General features: G+C 42.6%; 1 protein-coding gene across 3 annotated transcripts in view; it reads right to left on the reverse strand.

Annotated features, from left to right (window-relative positions):
- TTC29 (tetratricopeptide repeat domain 29) overlaps window positions 1-24,734 on the reverse strand; it is a 449,656-nt gene that overhangs the window by 46,293 nt on the left and 378,629 nt on the right. For 2 of the 3 annotated variants that reach the window (XM_077476996.1, XM_077476995.1), the window contains exon 11: window positions 5,600-5,713. The exons of the other annotated variant lie outside the window; for it this stretch is intronic. In XM_077476996.1, coding sequence (XP_077333122.1) covers window positions 5,600-5,713 — 114 coding nt within the window. The remainder of the gene's footprint in view (window positions 1-5,599; window positions 5,714-24,734) is intronic. 3 annotated transcript variants of the gene reach the window in all.

Here is a 24,734-nt window from a genome sequence, read left to right on the forward strand (position 1 = left end):
ACACGGTCAGACCAAGTTGTCGGAAAATCTGATCGTTCAGAACGTGATGACGTTATTTCGTTACGACGGGACTACGTTCAGGCTAGTAGCCAATAGCCTTGGTGTAAGAATTTGATCTGAGCATGCGTGGCACTTTGTCCGATGGGAATTCTCTACACATCATCGGAATATGTCCGATCGGACCAGTTTGTCAGAAAATATTTCCAGCAAGTTGGAAAATTGGGTCCGACGGATATTCCGACGGAATCAGTCCGATGCATACCACACACAGTCGGATTATCCGACAACACGGTCCGATAGGACACATTCCGACGGATTCTCTGACCGTGTGTACAAGGGCTTACTCTTGGACCTTTATGCTGCCTTTGATACAGTTGACCACCCCCTCCTCCTCAAAAAACTAAATGTGCTTGGTCTCCATGGCTGCACTCTCCATTGGTTTGAATCTTACCTATCTCATCGCACCTTCAGTGTCACTTACAACTCCACTTCCTCTTCTCCAACTCCCCTTTCCGTTGGGGTCCCCCAAGGTTCTGTCCTTGGACCTCTACTATTCTCAATCTACACGTCCTCCCTGGGTCAGCTGATAGCCTCCCATGGCTTTCACTACCATTTATATGCTGATGACACCCAAATCTATCTCTCTGCCCCTCAGCTCACCCCATAAATCTCCTCACGCATCACTGATCTACTAACAGACGTATCAGCCTGGATGTCAAACCCCTTCCTCAAACTTAATCTATCTAAAACCGAGCTCTTAATATTTCCTCCCCCACGTGCCCCTTCGCCTGACTCCTCTGTCAAGATCAATGGCACATCTATCAGTCCATCCCCACATGCCAGGGTGCTAGGGCTAACCTTAGACTTCGAACTGTCCCTTCAGGCCCACATACAAGCGCTGTCCAAATCATGCCACCTTAGCCTCCGCAACATTTCCAGAATACGCCCCTTTTTAACTAATGACACCACCAAGCTTCTACCTCACTCCCTGGTCATCTCTCATCTCGACTACTGCAACTCCCTCCTCATTGGATTACCTTTACATAGACTATCCCCCCATTCAGTCCATAATGAATGCCGCTGCCAGACTCATCCACCTTACCAGCCATTCAGTGTCCTCCACCCCTCTCTGCCAATCCCTCCACTGGCTTCCACTCACCCAACAAATAAAATTCTAAGTACTAACAATAATTTACAAAGCCATCCATAACTCTGTCCCTAGTTACATCACTAACCTATTTTCAAATTACCAACCAAGCTGCTCTCTTTGGTCATCCCAAGACCTCCTGCTCTCTAGCTCCCTTGTCACCTCCTCCCATGCTCGCCTCCAGGATTTCTCCAGAGCTTCTCCCATCCTTTGGAACTCCCGACCCCAATCTGTCCGACTGTCCCCTAATCTATCCATCTTTAGACGATCCCTGAAAACCCTTCTCTTCAAAGCAGCCTATCCTGCTTCTAACTAACACTGTTTTACTTCCTCCATCAGCTCATCCCCCCACAGCTATTACCTTTTGTATCAATTGACCCTTCCTTTTTAGATTGTAAGCTCTAACGAGCAGGGCCCTCTGATTCCTCTTGTACCAAATTGTAATGTACAGTGCCTTGCGAAACTATTCGGCCCCCTTGAACTTTTCAACCTTTTGCCACATTTCAGGCTTCAAACATAAAGATATCAAATTTTTATTTTTTGTGAAGAATCACCAACAAGTGGGACACAATTGTGAAGTGAAACGAAATCTACTGGATTTTTTAAACTTTTTTAACTAATAAAAAAATGAAAAGTGGGGCGTGCAAAATTATTCGGCCCCCTTGCGTTAATACTTTGTAGAGCCATCTTTTGCTGCGATTACAGCTGCAAGTCGCTTGGGGTATGTCTCTATCAGTTTTGCACATCGAGAGACTGAAATTCTTGTCCATTCTTCCTTGCAAAACAGCTCGAGCTCAGTGAGGTTGGATGGAGAGCGTTTGTGAACAGCAGTTTTCAGCTCTTTCCACAGATTCTCGATTGGATTCAGGTCTGGACTTTGACTTGCCCATTCTAACACCTGGATACGTTTATTTGTGAACCATTCCTTTGTAGATTTTGCTGTATGTTTGGGATCATTGTCTTGTTGGAAGATAAATCTCCGTCCCAGTTTCAGGTCTTTTGCAGACTCCAACAGGTTTTCATCCAGAATGGTCCTGTATTTGGCTGCATCCATCTTCCCCTCAATTTTAACCATCTTCCCTGTCCCTGCTGAAGAAAAACAGGCCCAAACCAGGATGCTGCCACCACCATGTTTGACAGTGGGGATGGTGTGTTGAGGGTGATGAGCTGTGTTGCTTTTACGGCAAATATATCGTTTTGCATTGTGGGCAAAAAGTTAGATTTTGGTTTCATCTGACCAGAGCACCTTCTTCCACATGTTTGGTGTGTCTCCCAGGTGGCTTGTGGCAAACTTTAGACAAGAATTTTTATGGATATCTTTGAGAAATGGCTTTCTTCTTGCCACTCTTCCATAAAGGCCAGATTTGTGCAGTGTACGACTGATTGTTGTCCTATGGACAGACTCTCCCACCTCAGCTGTAGTTCTCTGCAGTTCATCCAGAGTGATCATGGGCCTCTTGGCTGCATCTCTGATCAGTCTTCTCCTTGTCTGAGCTGAAAGTTTAGAGGGACGGCCAGGTCTTGGTAGATTTGCAGTGGTCTGATACTCCTTCCATTTCAAAATGATCGCTTGCACAGTGCTCCTTGGGATGTTTAAAGCTTGGGAAATCTTTTTGTATCCAAATCCGGCTTTAAACTTCTCCACAACAGTATTACGGACCTGCCTGGTGTGTTCCTTGGTCTTCATGATGCTCTCTGCACTTTCAACAGAACCCTGAGACTATCACAGAGCAGGTGCATTTATACAGAGACTTGATTACACACAGGTGGATTCTATTTATCACCATCAGTCATTTAGGACAACATTGGATCATTCAGAGATCCTCGCTGAACTTATGGAGTGAGTTTGCTGCACTGAAAGTAAAGGGGCCGAATAATTTTGCATGCACCACTTTTCAGTTTTTTATTTGCTAAAAAAGTTTAAAATACCCAATAGATTTCGTTCCACTTCACAATTGTGTCCCACTTGTTGGTGATTCTTCACAAAAAATAAAAATTTTATATCTTTATGTTTGAAGCCTGAAATGTGACAAAAGGTTGAAAAGTTCAAGGGGGCCGAATACTTTCGCAAGGCACTGTAACTGTGATGTCTACCCTCATGTTGTAAAGTGCTGCGCAAACTGTTGGCGCTATATAAAACCTGTATAATAATAATAATAATTTAAATTACTGTTTTTGCTTCTTATCTGCCTCCTAGGTTCTCAAATGGCCTTTTAATTTTGGGCATTTTCTTCAATAGTGCAAACGTAACTTATTTGATACATGAGGTGACAGAATGGCACGGCTGGGAGAAACGACATTATGTAACGTTGCTTCGGCCTGTGGCCTCCCGCTCCCTGAGCCGATTCGAGTGCATGGCTGTCTCGATCACCGCCGGGCCCCCGCGATCGCTCAGGGGACATGGAGAGCCCGGAACTGTGTGTGTAAACACACAGTTTCCGGTTCTCTGAGGGGAGAACTGACAGATCGTCTGTTCATACAGAATATGAACAACGATCTGTTAGTTTCCTTGCACAGTCCCCATCCTCCTTCAGTTAGAACAAAAACTAGGACACACATTAACCCCTTCACTGCCCCCTAGTGTTAACTCCTTCACTGCCAGTGAAATTTTTACAGTAATCAATGGCACTGATCTCTGTATTAATGCCAATGGTCCCAAAAATGTGTGAAAATTGTCCGACGTGTCCGCCATAATGTCGCAGTCAAGATAAAAATTGCTGATCGTTGCCATTGCTAGTAAGAAAAATTATTAATAAAAATGGCATAAAACTATCCCCTATTTTGTAGACACTATAACTTTTGTGCAAACCAATCAATATACGCTTATTGTGATTTTTTTTTACCAAAAATATGTAGAAGGATACGTATAATTTTTGTAATATATTTTTTGGGGATATTTATTATAGCAAAAAGCAAAAAATTATGTTTTTTCAAAACTGACGCTCTCTTTTTGTTTATAGCGCAAAAAAAAAAAAACGCTGAGGGGATCAAATACCACCAAAAGAAAGCTCTATTTGTGAGAAAAAGGACGTCAATTTTGTTTGGGAGCCACGTCGCACGACCGCATAATTGTCAATTAAAGCAATGCAGTGCCAAATCGCAAAAAGTGGTCCGGGGCTGAAGCGGTTAATGTATGTAATGCATTAATGATAAAAATATTCATCCTTTTCAACTCCTTGAATTAATTGCTTGGAGTCCCTAAATTGGCCTGACTTTGGCACATTTTACAGCACATTGTCACTGTAACTACACCAACTTAACAAATACACCTGTATTGAGCATTGAAATAAGAAGCCACACATTGTTGAGTATAAAACGTTTTACTCCAAGCACATTCACATGTGCATTTTAAACGGTTTTTGAACAAACTAACATCTTGGTGTATAACATGTATGTTTGACATTAATTTCCCTTTTTTGGGGCAAAACAGGCATGTTTAAAAACATAACATATACATCCCCAACTCAGGAACTTACAAAGTTCAACTTTGCTAAAGTAAAGGCCATATGAGACATTAGTATGTTAAAACTGTGTTGATCTTGCCTTCATCAGATGGAGTGATCTCACCCCTCTAAAAGCCAAATTTTGAAGATGCACACAAATTGGGACTCAAAATTTGGATTTCCCTCATGATCCCATGCCTCAAATATGTGTCTTTTCCCTACATCTATTTTGCTAAAGCTCCAAAACACACAGTGTGTCAACATCTGCTATCTCCCATCATGGGATAACAATGTATGCATTTTGTGGGTGCAACCCCTTCCTCCAAACTAAAGTAGGTGACAGGAAGTGGTTGCACCCCCAAAACACGTCCTTTGATCCCCCATGATGGGAGCTAGCACATGTTGACACACTGGGGCTTATTTCAGCAAGGCCAATCCACTTTGCCCTACAAGTTGCACTTTCAAGTGCACTTGCATTGCACTTGCAGTGCAAAGTGGTTTTGCCTTTTTGAAATGAGCCCCAGTGTGTCAACATGTGCTAGCTCCCATCATGGAGGATCAATGGACGTATTTCAGGGTTGCAACCCCTTCCTCTCACCTACTTTAGTTTGGAGGAAAGGGTTGCACCCACAAAATGCATACATTGATATCCCATGATGGGAGATAGCACATGTTGACACACTGTGTGCATCTTCAAAAGTCTGCTTTCCAATTCATTTAAAACTGTAAAAACATGTACAACATAACGGCAACTATAAAATGTTATTTTTGTTTAGATTTTCCCTGAAATATTGATGATGTTGCTCAGTCTTTTTTGAACATCATGGATGTTTTGTTTTATTTGTTCTAAATCATGATTACAAACCACAATCTCACTGATCAGGATTTGTGCAGTTGCAGTGCTGAAGTGAGTTTCTTCTTCAACAACATCCACATCACCCAAAAATAAATGTATTAAAAATATGCAGGCCTCTATCCATAACCTGAAGCTGTGGTCTCAGACACTGACCTGTGGTTGACACCATTTCTACAACTTCACCAAGCACTTCCTGAACATCAGCATCAACATCTTCATTAGGTGTGGGGTTACTGGTGTTCTCAGATGTCCCTCTTCTTTTCTCCCCTATGTGAATACAAAAAAGGTATACTTAGCAGACAGATATGTTAGGCTAGAAATAGTAATATGAAACATTGCCTGGAAGTGTCTTCCATTTGTCTGTTTTGGCAGAGTTCCAAGCTGAATACATGATTTTTTTCCCTTTCAAAAGCTGGAATACTTACCTGTTTTGTGCAAGTTTCACACATGGAGAAACCCCTAGTATCCACTGGAGCACCTGCATGGGACACCATAACAAGGGTGTTATGGTGTCCCACACTAGTGCTCCTGCATCCAGATGCGTAAACAGCTGCTGAGTGTCCTCTCCTGACACTGAATAAAGTTGACATTTCATTATAGTTTCAAATACATCTAGAAAACAATAGACATGTGCAGAGTAAAATATTTCATTTCGGAATTTCGTTTTCGTCCGAAAAATTAATTTATTTAGTTACTCCCGAAATTCGTTTTTATTTATTTCGTTTTTCGTTCAAAAATTGCATTCGTCCAAAAATCCACATGAATTACGGTCGAATCTGTCTTTGAAGGCTTATGGTGTCTGTCGAATGTATAAAGAAGATTCGACGGAGCTAGTATATAGCATACTTCGTATGCACTTTAGAACCCTATTAAAGTCTATGGGACTCCAACTTTCAAAATCTAAAGTGCTAATTTTAAAGCTATTGGCTACTGGCTATGAACTTCCTTATTCTAGTCCGGTCGTACGTCATCACGGTCAAATCCGTCGAACTTTGGTGTGATTGTGTGTGGCCAAGTCCGTTCGTTCGGAAAGTCCATCGGAAGTCCGCCGAAAGTCCGACGGGAAGATCGTCGGACCTAGTCTAACGGGAAGTCTGGTCATATGTATATGGCATAACTCTTCAAGCTGGAGTGCTTGATTATACTCTGCACAGTTTTCTGGGCAATTATTATGCTTCTTTGTAGAATCAGAGAGAATGGGTAAACTTTGATCCTTCAGTTGGTCAGTAACAAGTTAATGCTGCACTTTGAGCACCCTAAACAAAAAAAAATCCCTATCAGCATAAATAAAAAAACAATATACCCCCAAAAGAAATGAAATTCCAAAACATCAAGCCCTACAGCTAAAATTTTAAAGTAAAGACAAAACATCCCTAATAATAGGGAAAAAAAGCCAACAATCGCCTAAATAGAATCAATCAGAACTGAATTCTCCTGGTGCACTTTAAAAAGGTTTTTCTATCCTTTCCCTATACAAGCTTCAATACACTGAGAATATGACTGCTCTGTGTTCTCCTTTTAATAATGAGAGAGCTGTCTTATCAAACAGCCCACTTAGTACTATTTTAAACCTGCTGACCATGGCTCATGGTTTATGGTTCATAGTTCAAAGTGCATTATGGAATAAGAAAAATGTGTCAGGACTGCAAATATCAAAGAAAGATGATTTGCTGCAAACCCCATACCATCATGCTTACCCATAAGTAGCATATATGCCCTTGCTAGTATTGATAACTTTTAAAACATCAGTTGAAGACTATCTTCTGTATTGCCAGAAAAATCAACAATTCTAATAAAGGTCAGTCTCTTTCAGCATTGCCCATATTTTTTTGAGGAAAGTTCAGGCTTTCCCTGTACTGTATTGAAGGACCCTTTTTCCCCCTAGGGGACTAGTGCAACAACAAAGGCTGTAGAGGAAATATGCCTGCCCCTATAAGAGGTAGCTGTAAAGTAATATTTAAGGGACTAAAGCTTTTCTAATTGAAGCTACTAACAGCAGCCACCATTCAGATGTATAAAGTTTCTCAGTGGGAGAAATTGCTGTACCATGACCTGCATGTGTATTATCTAAGCTCAGAAATCCAACTTTTGAATTCAGTCTACTTGACAGCTGTTTGTGATCTTATATTCAAAGACCGAACATTCCGTTTCTTCCACATCTTTTTGAGAGACAGAGCAGCTCTTCCCAGTACAAGAACTGAGCTTGTCTTGGAACTGATGAGCTGCTACATTATGTTGTGTATTATGTGGTATGGTGGAATGTGTTGAAAAATCAATGTTGTTTACAATGGTGTTCAAAATTACTCACTAGGAGATGGGTTGACCATAGCTAATGATATTCTAACCATAGCTAATGATATTCATAGGTCATTTCTACTGCAGCACAAGTAGGTGTCAAACCTTTCCTAGTGGTTTTACAATAGTTTTACTGTGGAAAAAAAAACATACTTTCTTGAAGTTCATTAAGGGATACAGGACTTTGTTAATCTGTGATAATTGGGTTATGCTGTTGCCTACAGGGGGATTTAGACAGTGGCAAACAAAATAGCAAATTTATCAGCCAAATAGGTCCCCTTGCATTACAACCATGCTTCAGTTTTGCAAAAAAGCAGTACTTACCAGCAGATCATAAACACAAGGAGTGGAACCTGTGTCCTTTATTGAACGCTAAAGTGGTTGTAAACCCTTACATAAACCAAATGAAGTGGCTGGCCTCAGGTGATACACAGAGATGAAACAAATCCTCCTATGTAATTTGTATGTTTATCTGCAGTCTTCTCTTCTCTCTCTCATCCCTTTAAAGTGAAGAATTTATACAGCTTGTCTGAGCTGCCAGATAAAAAAGGGGTGGAGAGCTAAAATTACACACTGCAGAGCTCAGTGAGGAGAGCTCTACAGGCTGATTGGAGGAAAGAGACTCCCCCCCCCCCTTCACACAGCACACAGTTAATCTGAGACAGCTGGGATGCCCAAAAATTAGTCCAGCTAAAGGGAGGGCAACAACAGCAAACAAAACAGCTACCTGAAAGCGGTATTGTATCTAGGCACCACAAGCCAAAAACACTGTTTATTTTATTTTTAATAATAATAATAGCAAACGCATCCATGCATTATTTTGCTGATAAATTACTTTGAAAAACACCCCTCTAGCATTTCTATCTGCAACCATCCTGAGTGAGGTAGATTATTCATGTAGCATTTACTTCCTGGGATCTATCTGTCCATAGCTCAGACATGCAGGCAGAAGGGTGAGCTGAGAAAAACCCTCTTCTCCTCCAGATGAAAGAAAAAAATGCCCATGAAAACTTGTGGGCTATAAGACATCATTTTGGCCTAGGCCAGAAACCAGGAAGCCGCTGCTCCACTGGACTGCTGTGTGCTCTGCCCCTCCATTGTTTACTGTAGCACCGAGCTGTGGAGGGGGGTGGGAGTGATTGGCTCAGTCTCCTAGCAGCGGGAGGGGCTAAGCCAACTGCTGTTCAAGCATCTGGTTGGATCCCAACATTATTGTTAGGATCCCTGCAAAACCTGGACTGGCTCTGTGATGCCAGCTCACAGAGGACTTTAGCCTGCTGTTGACTGAATTTGGGTCACAGGAGTGCAAAATTAAGTGCACTCCTTTGACCCACAGGAGAAATAAGATATGGCCCTGTTTCTCCATAAAAAAATATATTCTGTTCCCTTATTGCAGGTTAAACAGCACAGTGTGTGTGCTGTCTAACCTGCCCCTCTGGAAGCAGTTAAAAATCTGGCTGATCCTGACAGTTTCTGCCCTCCCCTCTGTAAACTGGCAATGGTTTTTCATGGCTGCTGAACCCTGACATTGTGGTCAGTTTACGTGCCTCCGTCATCCCGCTCCTCTGTGCTCTCCCCCCTCCCCTCCCTGTCAGCTCGGGAATCTATGTCTCTGTTTCCACCCCCCTCCCCCTGCTGCCGACAATAAAATACTAGAATGCAAAAAAAATTGCTGCCAGCCCCTCTCTTTTAAACTTTCATCCTGTGATGTGTCATTAGAAACCAAGCCACTAAATACCTTTTTGTGAAGTATCTTCAGGCCAGTCATATGACTCCTGGCCGCTCTGTTAATCCAATCCAGGGCTACAGCGCGAGAAGCTGAGCGTCCAGCTTGGCGGTCTCATGACTCCCAGCTGACGGCAGAGGGAGAGCTTGTCTCCTCCTGCTGTAGCCCTAGATCGGAGTATCAGAGCGTCCGGGAGTCACATGACTGGCCTGAAGATACTGCATACAAAGGTATTTAGAGGCGTTGTTTCTAATAAACAATGACACAGCACAGGATGGAAGCTTAAAAGAGAGGGACTGGCAGAAAATCATAATGCAGCCTTACAAACCCTTTAATGTTGGTTGAGAAAGATTAGTTCTGCTTGAAGGACCTTATGCCAAAAACTTGTAAAACTGGTAAACAGAAGACCTGGTGTGCAAATTTGGCAAAAAGTTCCTGGGTGCCTAAAAGTTCAAAAGGCACTCATTGATCTAGTAGAGTACACCTTGACAGAAAAAGATTAAGCTTTGTATCTAAGACCATGAAGTTGAATAGTTATCTGTCTAAGTCATCACCTGAAAATGGTGGAAAAGAAGCCCCCTTTATTGAAATCATCAGTAATGACAAAAAGAGAACTAGTCTTTCTAATGGAAGCAGTGGCTGGCAGTTAAACTCATCAAGTACAAACTACATCTAGGCAGTGAAGTGAAATGTACCCCCTTCCACATTAAGAAGGAAGGAAGGAGGCACTAGTCTTCAACAATAACTTATCCTTGTGCAAGAGTAAAAAGATATGGGAAAAGTTACAGGATAAGCCAGCTTAAACACCAGCTGAAACACATGTGCTGACTGAGCTCAACCTCAATATGCAAAAGTATAGTAATAGTAAAGTAATGTATCCCTAAATGGGTGTGTATATGCAAGAGACCCAGCAAGGTAGCCTGACACACGTAACAATTAAACAAAAAAAACAAAAACAAATTAAAGATAACTTAGAACATACAAAAAACCCACAGTCTAACTAATACAATCAAATCATAATTGGCCAAGTATTAAAAACCCAACCATAGCAGCTGTAGGAAAATTGTGTAAACCCCCCCGTCCCCAAAAAAAAGGAGAAAAAATAAAAATAATTATGCAATTCCAAGTGTTCAAGGTATGTATACCCCAGTAGGGGGCACAATCACAAAATTAAAACTTCTCCTCCATATTGCATGTACTGTAACTGGATGTTCTTCAATAGTCCTGAAAGGATCTTTTGGTGCGATATATTTCAGGACTAACATATGGCTAAATGTCATTCAAAGTTCATTAAGGGATCCTCTAATAGACTTTAGCCCTTGTACACACGGTCGGACATTCCGACAACAAAATCTGTCTGATTTTGTCCGAAACTGGTGTTGCATACACACGGTTGGACAAAGTTGTCGGAAAATCCGATCGTTCAGAACGTGATGATGTTTGTTCGTTACAACGGGACTACATTCAGGCTAGTAGCCAATAGCTTTGGTTTCGTAATTTGATCTGAGCATGCGTGGCACTATGTCCGATCGGAATTCTCTACAAACGATCGGACTTTATTTATTTTACTAGCGAGGAGGCCTACCAGCTTCTAAGTATAACCGATTAGAGCAGCGGGGAGCTCTCTGATTCTCAGTCCGATTCGGATTCTGCCTATGAACCCGTTACAAGCAGCGGGTCTGATACTGAATCAGAAGAGGAATATGTGCCCGTGAAAAGAATGAGTTCTGGCGTGGAGCAGCAGCCTACTACCAGCAGCGCAGAGCCGTCCACCTCTAGAGCAGAGCCGTCCACCTCTAGAGCAGTACCGTCCACCTCTAGAGCAGTGCCGTCCACCCCGAGAGCAGTGCCGTCCACCCCGAGAGCAGTGCCGTCCACCCCGAGAGCAGTCCCGAGAGCAGTGCCGTCCACCTCGAATAGGGGCCATGCCAGCCTTCCCTATGCCCTTCAACACACCCTGTGGCTGCCCTCTAATTCCGGAGAAGCAAATATCCCCCCCTTCACCTCCCAGCCAGGTGTCCAGGTGAACACCGATGATTTTTCAATGCTAGATTTTTTTCATTTGGCTTTCACCGAAGACTTACTATCGTCCATTGTGGCCCAGTGCAACCTCTACGCACAGCAACACATAGTAAGCAACCCTGGCTCTAGTTATGCCAATCCCTTTCAGTGGAGAGAACTAACTGTAGAGGAATTCAAAATTTTCTTAGGCCTAACTTTTTCTATGGGACTTTAAAAAAAAAACAATTGTACTCCTATTGGTCTACCAAACCTGTCCACCACATGCCACTCTTCTCATCCCTTATGCCAAGATCACTATACCTAATGATTATGCGGTTCCTCCACTACAATGACAACACCCAGTGCCTTCCCCGAAATTTGACCCAGCTTTTGACAATTTTTTCTCAGAAAAAATTCCCCAATTATATACCCCCGAACAGAATATTTCCGTGGATGAGTCCCTTGTAAAATTCTCAGGCAGGCTTGGCATCAAACAGTTTATCCCCAGCAAAAGGGCCCGATATGGGGTTAAAATGTACAAACTTTGTGACCGAGCCACGGGATACATCTACTCCTTCCTGGTGTACGAAGGGAAGGACTCCCAACTGCACCCTCCTGAATGCCCAGAGTACATTGGAGCCAGCGGAAGAGTGGTCTGGCAGCTTGTCTATCCACTCCTTGGAAAGGGATACCATCTTTATGTGGATAATTTTTATACGAGCTTGCCCCTCTTCCGCAATCTTCACCGGAGAGACACCCCAGCATGTGGTACAGTGAGGGCCAATAGAAAGGGCTTCCCGCAAAAACTCGTCAATGAAAGGCTACAACGAGGGGAGACGGCATCTTTGCGGAACCAGGAGCTATTGGCTGTCAAGTGGAGGGACAAACGAAACGTCCACATGCTGACGACAATCCATAATGACACCTACATAGAAGTCTCCAGAAGAAACGGCCCAATCCAGAAACCAGCCTGCATCTATGATTACAATTTGTTTATGGGAGGAGTGGACTTTAACGATCAGATGATTGAACCCTACCTTCCCACAAGAAAATCCCGCCACTGGTATAAAAAAGTCTCCATTTATCTTTTCAGCTTGGCTATGTATAACACTTATGTTCTTTACCAAAAATCTACAGAGAACCCCGTATCCTATTTGTACAACCAAGAAGAAGTTATTTCCGCCCTTTTGTACCCTGAAGGCCCACCAGAAACTATTCGCTCTGATTGTGTGAGCAGACTCCACGAGCGCCACTTTCCTGACAAAATCCCCCCCCCGTGAAACAGGCTGCAGACGTCAGAAAAAATGCCACTGCACTGAACTGTACATACCTCTGCCTTCTCCGGAACCGACCCTGGCCTGTTATACGACCAAGCTTTTGCCTAACGCTAAACATACCTCTGCCTTCTCCGGAACGGACCCTGGCCTGTTATATGACCACGCTTCTGCCTAACGCTAAACTGTACCTGCCTCTGCCTTCTCTGGAACTGACCATGGACTGTTTGACCAAGTTTTTTGCCTGCCTCTTGGATTGATCTTTTACCCTGCTATGCTAGTGGGAACAAAAGGGGTCTCACATATGTGAGGCACTCCAGGATAGTTTTTCTGGATGAATAAAACAAATTTTTTAGTTTTGTTATTCCCGAATTAGGGGCTGGAGACTCAGAGGCTTCCAGGAGATTTGGGCGGGAGAAGCCTCTACCCCTTTCCCCATTATTTCATAGCCTGCTACTTGGACAATATTCCTGCCTGCTGCCTGGACAATTCCATTCACTGTCGCTGACCACGTCCCTGCCTGCTGCCTGGATCAGGGCTCTCCTCCTGTGGACAATTGGACTACTAAAACCACAGGTAATTTTTTGTTTACCCCTTACTTGGTATGTACGTGCTATGTTAGAAATATGAAGGGCCTTCAAAAATGTGATAGATTGTAAGGAAATTGGATGCGCAAGTTATGTTCCTAGAACACCTGATGATGCTTCTTAGATGTTGGGCCTCTATGTGGCCAGGCTGTGTAAAAGTCTCACACATGTGGTATCGCCATACTCAGGAGGAGTAGCAGAATATATTTTGGGGTGTCATTTTTGCTATGTACATGCTATGTGTTGGAAATATCTTATAAATGGACAACTTTTTGTAAAAAAAATGCATTTTCATTTTTTTTCCACATTTTCCCAAAACTTTGGGAAAAAAATGAACCATTCAAAGGACTCATTATGCCTCATAGATTATACGTTGGGGTGTTTTCTTTCCAAAATGGGGTCACTTTGTGGGCGTTTCCATTGTCCTGGTGCTCCAGGGCCTTCAAAAGTGTAATAGGTGGTTGAGAGATTAGATGGGTAATTTATGCTCCTAGAACGCCTGAAGTTGCTACTTCAATGTTGGGCCTGTGTATGTGGCCAGGCTGTGTAAAAGTCTCACACATGTGGTATCGCCATACTCAGGAGGAGTAGCAGAATATATTTTGGGGTGTCATTTTTGCTATGTACATGCTATGTGTTGGAAATATCTTATAAATGGACAACTTTTTGTAAAACAAAATGCATTTTCATTTTTTTTCCACATTTTCCCAAAACTTTGGGAAAAAAATGAACCATTCAAAGGACTCATTATGCCTCATAGATTATACGTTGGGGTGTTTGCTTTCCAAAATGGGGTCACTTTGTGGGCGTTTCCATTGTCCTGGTGCTCCAGGGCCTTCAAAAGTGTAATAGGTGGTTGAGAGATTAGATGGGTAATTTATGCTCCTAGAACGCCTGAAGTTGCTACTTCAATGTTGGGCCTGTGTATGTGGCCAGGCTGTGTAAAAGTCTCACACATGTGGTAGCGCCATACTCAGGAGGAGCAGCAGAATATTTTGGGGTTTCATTTGTTGAATGTACATGCTGTGTGAGAGAAATAACCTGTTATAATGACAATTTGGTGTGAAAAAAAATTAAATTAAAAAAAATCTTCATTTTTCAAAGAATTGTGGGAAAAAATGACAAGTTCAAAAAACTAACTGTGCCATGTACTAAATACCTTGGAATGTCTACTTTCCAAAATGGGGTCATTTGAAGGGTTTTTGTACTTTACTGGCTTGTTAGGGTCTCAAGAAATGAGATAGGCTGTCAGTACATCAGGTGTGATCAAATTGATACATTTTCAGCGATTGGCACCATAGCTTGTACACCCTATAACTTTCACAGAGAATAAAAAATTTCCACTAATTTGGGTTATTTTTACTAAAGATATTTAGCAGTATACATTTTTGGCCAAATTTGTGAAGAAAAATTATTTATTTACAAAAAAATTTATAGAAATGAAGAAAAAAGCATTTTTTTACAAAATGTTCTGTATCTTTTCATTTATAGCACAAAAAATAAAAAACCCAGAGGCGATCAAATACCACCAAAAGAAAGCTCTATTTGTGTGAAAAAAGGACGAAAATTTCATATGGGTACAGTGTTACATGACTGAGTAACTGTCATTCAAATTGTGAGAGCACTGAAAGCTGAAAATTGGTCTGGTTATTAAGGGTGTTTAAGTGCCCAGTTGTCAAGTGGTTAAAGAATAAACAGAATAAGATTTTGAAGTCCCTGGTATTGATTATTGTAGCGAAGGCCCCTGACATTATTCATCTCCAATTCCAAGCATCATTGTCTCTAGTGAACTGTGGTCTATATTACACACATATACTTGCTCATACTTGCTGGTGGCCTGTGAAAGCCTACTACCATTGATAGCTCTGATAAAATGTACTGTACCTTTAATATCAAAGGAGGATTTACACTGATTACTAATGTAAAGCAACGATTTACTCTAACCATTAATGTAAACTCGATAACTCCTTGGTATTATCCTTTATTTGGCAACATCATATGCACAGGATCAGTACTGACATGTTTTGGCTATTGCAGTCTTACTTGGCTATGAGTAAGGCTGTAATAGCCAAAACATGTCGGCATTGATCCTGTGTATAAGATGTAGCAAAATAAAGGATAATACCATGGAGTTATCGATTTGCAGGCTAAATTTCTGCTTTAGACGTTCGAACAGGGGAGTAGGGTTCCCCTAGCCTGAGCACCAAATCTCAGCAAGTATTTTTCAATTGTATGGTGGAGCTTAGGTATCTTCTGCTTATATTTGCAATATTACAGTGGTCAATGCGGAATCCCTTTACATTAGTGGTCAGTGTAATTGCTCCCTTTTCATTAATGGTTAGAGTAAATGGTTGCTTTACATTAGTAATCAGTGTAAATCCTCCTTTGATATTAAAGGTACAGTAAATGTAGTACCCCCTATTGGTGTAAGAAAAAAATGTCCTCTTACAATAAAGGCTAGTGAGTTGTGAGCGGGGAAGAGGAGGCATAGCAAAAACTATCACAACAGGGAGTTAAAAGGAAAGAGGAGCAGGGGGATGACCATGGAACACTGGAATAGATGTAAAGGCAGGAGACTGCAGATTAAGGGGAAAGGGAGAAGAGACAGAGAATAAGTTACTCACAGAGCAAAGAAACAGAGAGAAGTAACGCAGAATCTGAATATGAACAAGGGACAGAGAAGGCTGAGAATGAGCTGATCATGGGTCATTTGGAAGTTTAGTGTGGTGGGGCTAAGCATGGTTAGAACAGAATGAAGGAAAGCTGATTCTAGCCAGGAGTGAGAAAGGCACATAACACAATGGCCATGCCTCAACTTGATCCAAACCATACTGCAGCCTGAACTAGTGTATAGGACACTAGAATGTAAGCTCTGCTTGGGCATGATTACAAAGCATATAGTAGCTAAGTATATATGTTATTATGAGAGAAGTATGTTGTCTTTTACATAATTGTCTATATTGTCACAGTTGTTCACACTCACAGATGATTAACACATAACAAAAAATAGCATAACACCATTATTGTACAATCACAGTTCTTTGTAATAGTGTAAATCATTTAAAAATAATATGAACTGCTATGACCAGTGTTTTGTCCCAGGTGCTGTCCCTCGGCTAATGCATTTTATCAGGGTAATGACTAACTGCATTGAATTTTGCATTGGAAAATCTATTTGCTTCTCCCCGAATTGGTGTGATAAGAACACCTGAACATCCTATTATTTGCAATTTTGATGCAAATCCCAGAAATAAATATAATTGCCAAAAATGGGGGAGGGAAAAAATCAATACAGATCTGTCTAGATATGCTGTAGCAAAATGAAGGCTTTCAGAAGACTTGTAGATGTAATACACAAACTAAGCCCTTATTTATATAACAGGTGCTTATAAGGCTCAGTATAAATCTCAAACCATGGGATAGTTTGTTGAAACACAATACGATCTTCATAATAGCAATTCTGTATACAGAATGCCCCTAAATGGCTCATTGATCAGGGACATGAGGGGCTTCGCTGAAACAACACAAATTAAACCTGACAGCAAAACTAAGGATGAACCGAAACACTACAAAATAAACAGATGTGCAGTTAGCTTTCTAGATATGCCGTCTTCTGTAGCTGGCTTTCTTTTCACAATTGCAATTTTAAAATAAATGCTGTTAATATAGAAACATTATCTTTCAAACAGTTAATTGCAATAAAGAGCAAAATAAGGACTATGATGAGAGACCATGCAACTTGTAAAACATTTGCACTTTATACTTTCTCACCCACAGACAATTACAAAGAGCTACATTATCAGTATCTATTACATTTTCTTGATTTTCTCATAGCCTAGATATAAAAAAAACTCCATGTGAAGTCAAAATTGTACATTTTATGGTAACTGTGGATTTCAGTTCCAGGGGGAAGGCAACAGTATGGATAAGAAAGGTGTTTTAGAAATACACAAATCCCTTGCTAAAAATTGAGTGCTGAATAGCCAATTTTACAAACAATAGCATAATAAAAAAAACCTTGTCTACCAAATTATTTTAAATATGTTTGATTAGAATAAACATATTTAATTTCTGTTGGTAGATTTTGATAAATTAACTGTTATACTATTATTTTGTTAGCATAGACCATTAACAGTTTAATCAACAGTTTAATTTCCTAAAGTTCCAAGTATTTTTTTTTACCTTTCTTTGCAAAAAGAAGAGAGCCGATGCCAGTCATTTTCAAACCAGCCCTATAGTTGGAAATTGCTAGGTTCTAATAACAATGATTATCTGCATAAAGCAAGCCAAGAAGGAGGCATGTTCACATCAAACTAGATGTAAATGTCTTTCATTGTATGAAAAATAATTTTTATATTAAAAGTGACTGGCATTTCATATCATAACTAAACAAAAGCAGTAAATGTTCATCTAATACATTGTAGACATGTAGCTGAATTAGGGGTCCTCGGGTGAACATGGTTAATGGCTGCCACATGTACCACATTAGATGACAATCAAAAAAAATGTAAATGTCAGTTGCTCTAGGACTAGAGTGTACAACCTTTGCATTATGGAGTGCACATTTTTATCCTGATTGATATTATTTATGTGATGTACTTCTGTGTTATGATTTCTGTATTATGTTGGTGTGTTCATTCATTTATTTTTATTTTTTTAATACAAACAATTTTATTGGGAAAAATAGACAAAAATTGTGAGCATAGAAAATTGCACAACATGGAGTGCGTATACTTGCATAACAAAATTGTGTTCGATTTACACAAGGCTATGAAGGAATGGCGGAGGTCACGTGGGGAGAGTGTCTGGGGTGAGTAACCTTGCCCAGGCAGGAGAGGCTTGGTAACTCGCCATGTAACGTCCGTCCACAAATTTCACAAATACAGGTAAACCAAAGACAAGAATAACAAACAAAAGAACGCAAACAATTAAAAAGGAAACAAAGGATGCTACGGGACGTCCAGTAAGGGGGTGCAGGTAGTTGAGCATCATGACACAAAAAACAAAAATTAGAAAGGTGGGAGTGGAAATCTTATGGTCCAGGGGACCAGGACTTCCATTTCAGATCGTAGATTGGTATTGTGTCCATGATTGTGTGGAACACCTTTTCCATAAGCTGGATGGCTGCCATACGTTTAAGGACTTGGTCCCACGGGACCCCAGGGGCGATAGACCAATGAACCACACTAAATACAGTGTGGGCCAGCTTTTGGTCGGGTGGGGTAGCCCCAGGAATTTCAGCAAAAAATAAGCACATCTGGTGTGTGAGGGTGTTTGGGAACCCCGTGATCTCAGCTACCTTCAAGGTAACCCTTTGCCAGAGGACTCTTAAAGAGGCATAGCTCCAAAAAATGTGTAGGTGGGGTCCCTTTTCAGGGCATCCTCTAAAGCAGCTCTCTGTGACTGTGGGGAAGAATTTGTGTAATTTGGCAGGGGTATAGTACGACCTGGTATGAAGCTTTACCACTTCACAGCCACATATTTTGTGTATTTGTGCATATTAGAGACCAACCATTCCTAGGAGAAACTTTTGGGGAAGGGAGTGGTCCTTATTGGGTTTTGGAATAAGGGACATTTTTGCCAGGAGCACGTCATCTGGGAATTTATTACCTTCGAGGACATGATTAAAAAGAGATTTTAGGTGTGGGATCAAGTTGCCTAGGAATTTCTTAAAGTAGTGTTCTGAATATGCGTCTGGTCCAGGAGTTTTAGAGGGTTTCAAGGACTTGATAACACCAATAATTTCAAGATCTGTGCAGGGGGTGTTCAATTCCTGAATTTGTTCCAGTGTAAGGGTGGGGAGGGGTAAATTATCTAACCAGGTATTAAGGGCTGGAGAGGTCGGGGGGGGGGGGGTAGTTCTGAGTAAAATTTAGTGAAAATTTGTAGCGTTTCAGAAGGGTGAGAGACTAAATTGCATTTGGGATTTCTTAGTTTGTATGTGTGTGGGGGTTGGAGGGATTGGTTGAGCTTTCTTGCAAACATAGCTGAAGCCGAGTTGCTGTGCAGGAAGAATTTGGCTTTGGACCATCTCAAGGCTTTCTCTGTTTGGTCTGATAGAATTTTGGAATTTTGTCAAGTTCAAGTCTGAGGCTATTCATTTGTCTGAGTAGGTCTGGGGAGTGATTCTGTGAATGTGGATGGTATAGTTTGTCTAGGTCAGTAGTAAGTCTGGTAATGTCAACAAGTCTTTGTTTTTTCCTTTCTGCAGCTATTTGAATTAAGTGACCCCATACTACCACCTTATGGGCCACCCACAGCACGGCTGGGGAGATGCCATTAGTGTTGTTGATAGTAAAGTATTCATCTATATGTTTAGAAATTTGGGGAATTACAATCGGGTCTGACAGAAGAGATTAGTTTAGTCTCCAGCCGGCTACGGAGAGCCTAAGGCCTATATGTGAAACATCCAGGGAAACCACCTGGATTCAGGAATGAATGGCGGCGGAGGTGGAGTTTGCAAGGAGTATGGGGGAGCAAAACAGGTAATCCAGTCTGGAATAACTGTCATGGGGGTGGGAATAGTATGTGTATTCTCTGGCACCTGTGTTATGGGTCCTCCATGAGTCCACTAGATTGTGTGTGTGTAGCAAGGTTTTTAGGGTTTTGGGGAAGGCATTAGTGGTAGTATTAGGTTTACTTCCATCAAGGGCCGAGTGTGCCACTAGGTTAAATTCTCCAGCCAGGAATACATGTGGGGAGTTAAATTTGTTTAAGGTTTGGAAGAAGGTTAAAAAAAAGAGGCCTGGGATTCGTTAGGGGCATAGACGTTGGCAATTGTAACTTTCTTACCCAGTAATAACCCTTGGAGAATAATAAACCTACTGGCTGGGTCCTTGTAAGTATTTTGGATATCAAATGATAGGCCATTTTTCACAAAAATTGCCACTCCTCGAGACTTGGACCCAAATGTGGTATAGTGCCCAATGCTGTAGGATCTGTCAAAATAATTAGGGTGTTTTTTTTTCCGGAGAAGTGAGTCTCCTGTAATAATATGATATCCGCCCGTAGGCTTTTGTAATTTTGAAAAGCTTTTTTAGGCTTCTGGGGGGAATTAAACCCCCTAACATTCTGGGAAATTATCCTGATTCCCATTTTGTTGGTAAATGGTCAGCTATGCATATCAGTTATGGGGGGAGGTCTCTAGGAGTGGGTTTCCGTCGTTCGCCATCCATAAGGAATGGGGAAGTCAAGGTAGACATAGGAGGGAGCAGGTCCCAGCAAACAGTAATAAATAACATTTGCCATGTATATGGCAGCATCAAATTTAGCACCTCATATGCGATCCAACAAAAAAAATTGTCCCGTAGAAAAAAAAAAGAACATGCTAAAAAAATCTCATAAAGTAGAAACAAACCTTTGGGGTCGGGAGGGGAAAGAACATCCCGACTGAAAGATAAACAGTAGATAATCAGGGATAACACCTCCTGAATAATAGGACAGTAGTGTCCAACGCTCTTGGAAACCTGTTAAGGGGCAAGAGAAAAGCGCCAAAAAAAAAGAACCAGGAGAACAGGTATATGAGTCCTAGGAGAGAGGGCGGGAGGGGTGTGAAAAAAGACTCTCTCTCTCTATTGTCCTCAGCCCTGTTCTCTCCTTACCTCCTGCTCCCTTGTCTTGCTGGTTTCAGTAAGAGTGGGGGGACAACCAAATGGGCGCTACAGTATTGCAGCACAGCGGGGAACTTTAGGGTAGGAGTGCGATGCATCGGGGTGTGATCAAAATGGGGGGGGAGAGGGGCTCAAAAGTCGAGAAGGGCCAGTTCGGCATAGTAGACCGAGAAAGTATATGTGAAGGACCCTTGGCCATCAGGTGGAAATCCAGGTCCTGGATCTAACTTGTTGTAGGAGTACCGGAGAGGGAGAAAGTTTGCGGCTGATTAATTTAGGCGACCTCTGAGTTCTTGCCATCTTCTACGGTCCCTTTGAGGTGAAGGGGTTGCCCAGATAGCTGAGATGCAGGGGGTAGAAGGAAACCTAGGGAGATCTTCCTTGGCCATCAGGCCTAGCTTGACCAGGAGCTCCTTTCCTTCCTGTACAGTAATCCCAGTGTACGTGGTGCCATTGTGGATAACTTGTAGTGTAAAGGAGGACCTCATCTGTAATGAATTCTGGCTTCTTGGAGTGGCGTAGTGATCTCTTTAAGCTTGCAACGTTTATCCAAGGTGGCCGGGGAAATATCTGGGTAGATTTGGATTTTAACCCCATCAAGAGAGATGTTGGGGGTGTTGCGGGAGGCTCTAAGAATCTCCTCCTTGACCAGATAGTCTTTGAGACACAGAATGATATCCCTGGGAGGCTTATCTTCAGGTGGTTTGGGGCAAAGGGCTCTGTGAAGCCTATCACATGCGAACGCAGCCTCCAGGGAGGCTGGTAGCAGGGACTGGAACAATTTGTAAATGGCCGGTGTTACATCAGTGACCACCTCAGGGACCCCTCTGATTCTCACTGTCAGGAAAGGCTGGCTGAGGACAGTGGTCCGTCGCCTCTCTGTCCGCGCCTGCAGGAGCCTGGGCGTGTCTGTGCGGGTGCGCGCGGTCACGCGGGTGCGTGCATTCGCGGTCAGGCGCACACGCGCGGTTACCGGCGCCAGGCAGGCTATTTAAACCCAGTTCTCCCTTCAGATCTTGCTGCTTGATCTACAGCGTTCCTGAGACTATTGCCTGAATCTGATCTGTTCGTGTATTGACCCGGCCTGACCTGTGACCTTCCCTGCCTTCTGCCTGCCTCTGACCTCCGGCTTGTCTACGACTCTGCACCTGTCTCATCCTCTGGTCCATCCGTGCTCATCCGTTACCGACCCGGCCTGTTCCACGTTCCTGCCTCTGCCTGCTGCATCTGTTCCTGTACTGACTGTCTAGTTTGACCCGGCTTTCCCGACTCTTCTGTGTGCCTGCCTCTGAGCGATCTACCTGTTCCTGTTGGTCTCCTGCTGTCTACTGGTTCCTGTCCGCTGCCACTGAGGCCTGCTTGTCCAGCTACAGTTCCTGAAGTCAGCCTGATCCATCCTCCGGCTGTTGATCCTGCCAGGCACTCGTGCTATCTTTGACTCCCGTGCCTCCTGTCACCACCATCAGGGGCCGTGAGTCAGGGACGCAAGAGAGGTCTCCTTCTGTATTCCGGGCTCACCACTAGGTACGTGACACTCACATTGTTCCGTCTATTCCTGTTGTCCAGGTCCTCCAAGGGATTCTGGAGCTGGGAGACAGAGTCCGTGAGTGCCTCACCATCCCTGTGGAGATCTGTGTCTGCAAGCTGTAGCTCATCATGTTTTGTTTCAAGTAGGTCAGTTCTACCTCCTAATACCTCTATTTCTTGTTGCAGAGTATTGGTAGATTTATGGAGTTTGGATTTATGGAGTTTGGAACTTCTCAGCCAGTTGGTTATACATGGCAGTTTTGTTGAGTTGTAAAGGGTACTTACTTTCACCAGATGAGTAAACTGGGCTGAATGCTGGAGCTGGAGCATGCTGGTGCTCGGCGTCATCTTGGGATTTCCCTGCCATCTCACGGACCCTGAGAAGATAGCTCGCGAGGGACCTTTGCGCTGGTTTCCCACGGCGCGACCTGGAGGACGGCATGCACCAGACATTTACCCCGGGGTGCAGGTAGGTTTTGAGGCGATTTGTGGGGTTTATCAGCCCGGGGAGGGTGATCGCGTCCCCGCTGTGTCGGAGCTCCGCTCAGAAGCGACTTCCCAGTTTCCCACTGCGCATTCGCCCCCGTGTTCATTCATTTTTATATACAGTATCTCACAAAAGTGAGTTCACCCCTCACATTTTTGTGAAAAATGTATTATATATTTTCATGTGACAACACTGAAGAAATTAAACTTTGCTACGATGTAACGTAGTGGTGAGTGTACAGCTTGTATAACAGTGTAAATTTGCTGTCCCCTCAAAATAACTCAATACATAGCCATTAATGTCTAAACTGCTGGCAACAAAAGTGAGTACCCCCCTAAGTGAAAATGTCCATATTGGACCCAATTAGCCATTTTCCCTCTCCGGTGTCATGTGACTCGTTAGTGTTACAAGGTCTATGGTGTGAATGAGGAGCAGGTGTGTTAAATTTGGTGTTATCGGACTCTCACTCTCCCATACTGGTCACTGGAAATTCAACATTGCACCTCATGGCAAAGAACTCTCTGCAGATCTGAAAAAAATAATTGTTGCTCTACATAAAGTTCACCTAGGCTATAAAAAGATTGTCAAGACCCTAAAACTGAGCTGCAGCATGATGGCCAAGACCATACAGCGGTTTAACAGGACAGGTTTGACTCAGAACAGGCATTTCCATGGTTGACCAAAGAAGTTGATTGCACATGCTCACAGTCATGTCCAGAGGTTGTCTTTTGGAAATAGACATATGAGTGCTGCCAGCCTGCCAGCATTGCTGCAGAGGTTAAAGGGGGTGGGGGGGGGGGGGGTGAGCTGTCAGTGCTCAGACCATACGCTGTACGCTGCATCAATTTGGTCCCAGAAGAAAGCCTCTTCTAAAGATGATGCACAAGAAAGCCTGCAAACTGTTTGCTGAAGACAAGCAGACTAAGGACATGGATTCCTGTGGTCTGATGAGACCAAGATAAACTTATTTGGTTCAGATGGTGTCAAGCGTGTGTGGTGGCAACCAGGTCAGGAGTACAAAGACAAGTGTGTCTTGCCAACAGTCAAGCATGGTGGTGGGAGTGTCATGGTCTGGGGCTGCATGAGTGCTGCCGGCACTGGGGAGCTACAGTTCATTGAGGGAACCATGAATGCCAACATGTACTGTGAGATACTGAAGCAGAGAATAATCCCCTAACTTCGAAGACTGGGCTGCAGGACAGTATTCCAACATAATGACCCCAAACACACATCTAAGATGACCACTGTCTTGCAAAAGAAGCTGAGGGTAAAGGTGATGGACTGGCCAAGAATGTCTCCAGACCTAAACCCTATTGAGCATCTGTGGGGCATGGTCAAATGGAAGGTGGAGGAGAGCAAGGTCGCTAACATCCACCAGCTCTGTGATGTTGTCATGGAGGAGTGAAAGAGGATTCCAGTGGCAACCTGTGAAGCTCTGGTGAACACCATGCCCAAGAGGGTTAAGGCAGTACTGGAAAATAATGGCGGCCACACAATATACTGACACTTTGGGCCCAATTAGGACATTTTCACTGGTGGTATGATTTTAGATGCTAAAAGCGGTACAAAGTTTTGCATGGAAATTTTTTTTTTTATTGTAGGCCTGTAAATTTTAGGAATAACACACTTAAATCTGTCCAACAAGAGTCTAGTAGACATCCTGGGTATGATAAAGTTTGAAACACAAAACCATAAATTATAATATAATAATAATAAAAATAACTATAAATAATTATAACAAATATTATATTATAATATCATAATAATAAAAATGATTCAAT

The sequence above is a fragment of the Lithobates pipiens genome, unplaced genomic scaffold, assembly GCF_037356315.1.
Source record: "Lithobates pipiens isolate NorthernLeopardFrog02 unplaced genomic scaffold, aLitPip1_a1.2 Scaffold_13, whole genome shotgun sequence".
NCBI lineage: Eukaryota > Metazoa > Chordata > Amphibia > Anura > Ranidae > Lithobates > Lithobates pipiens.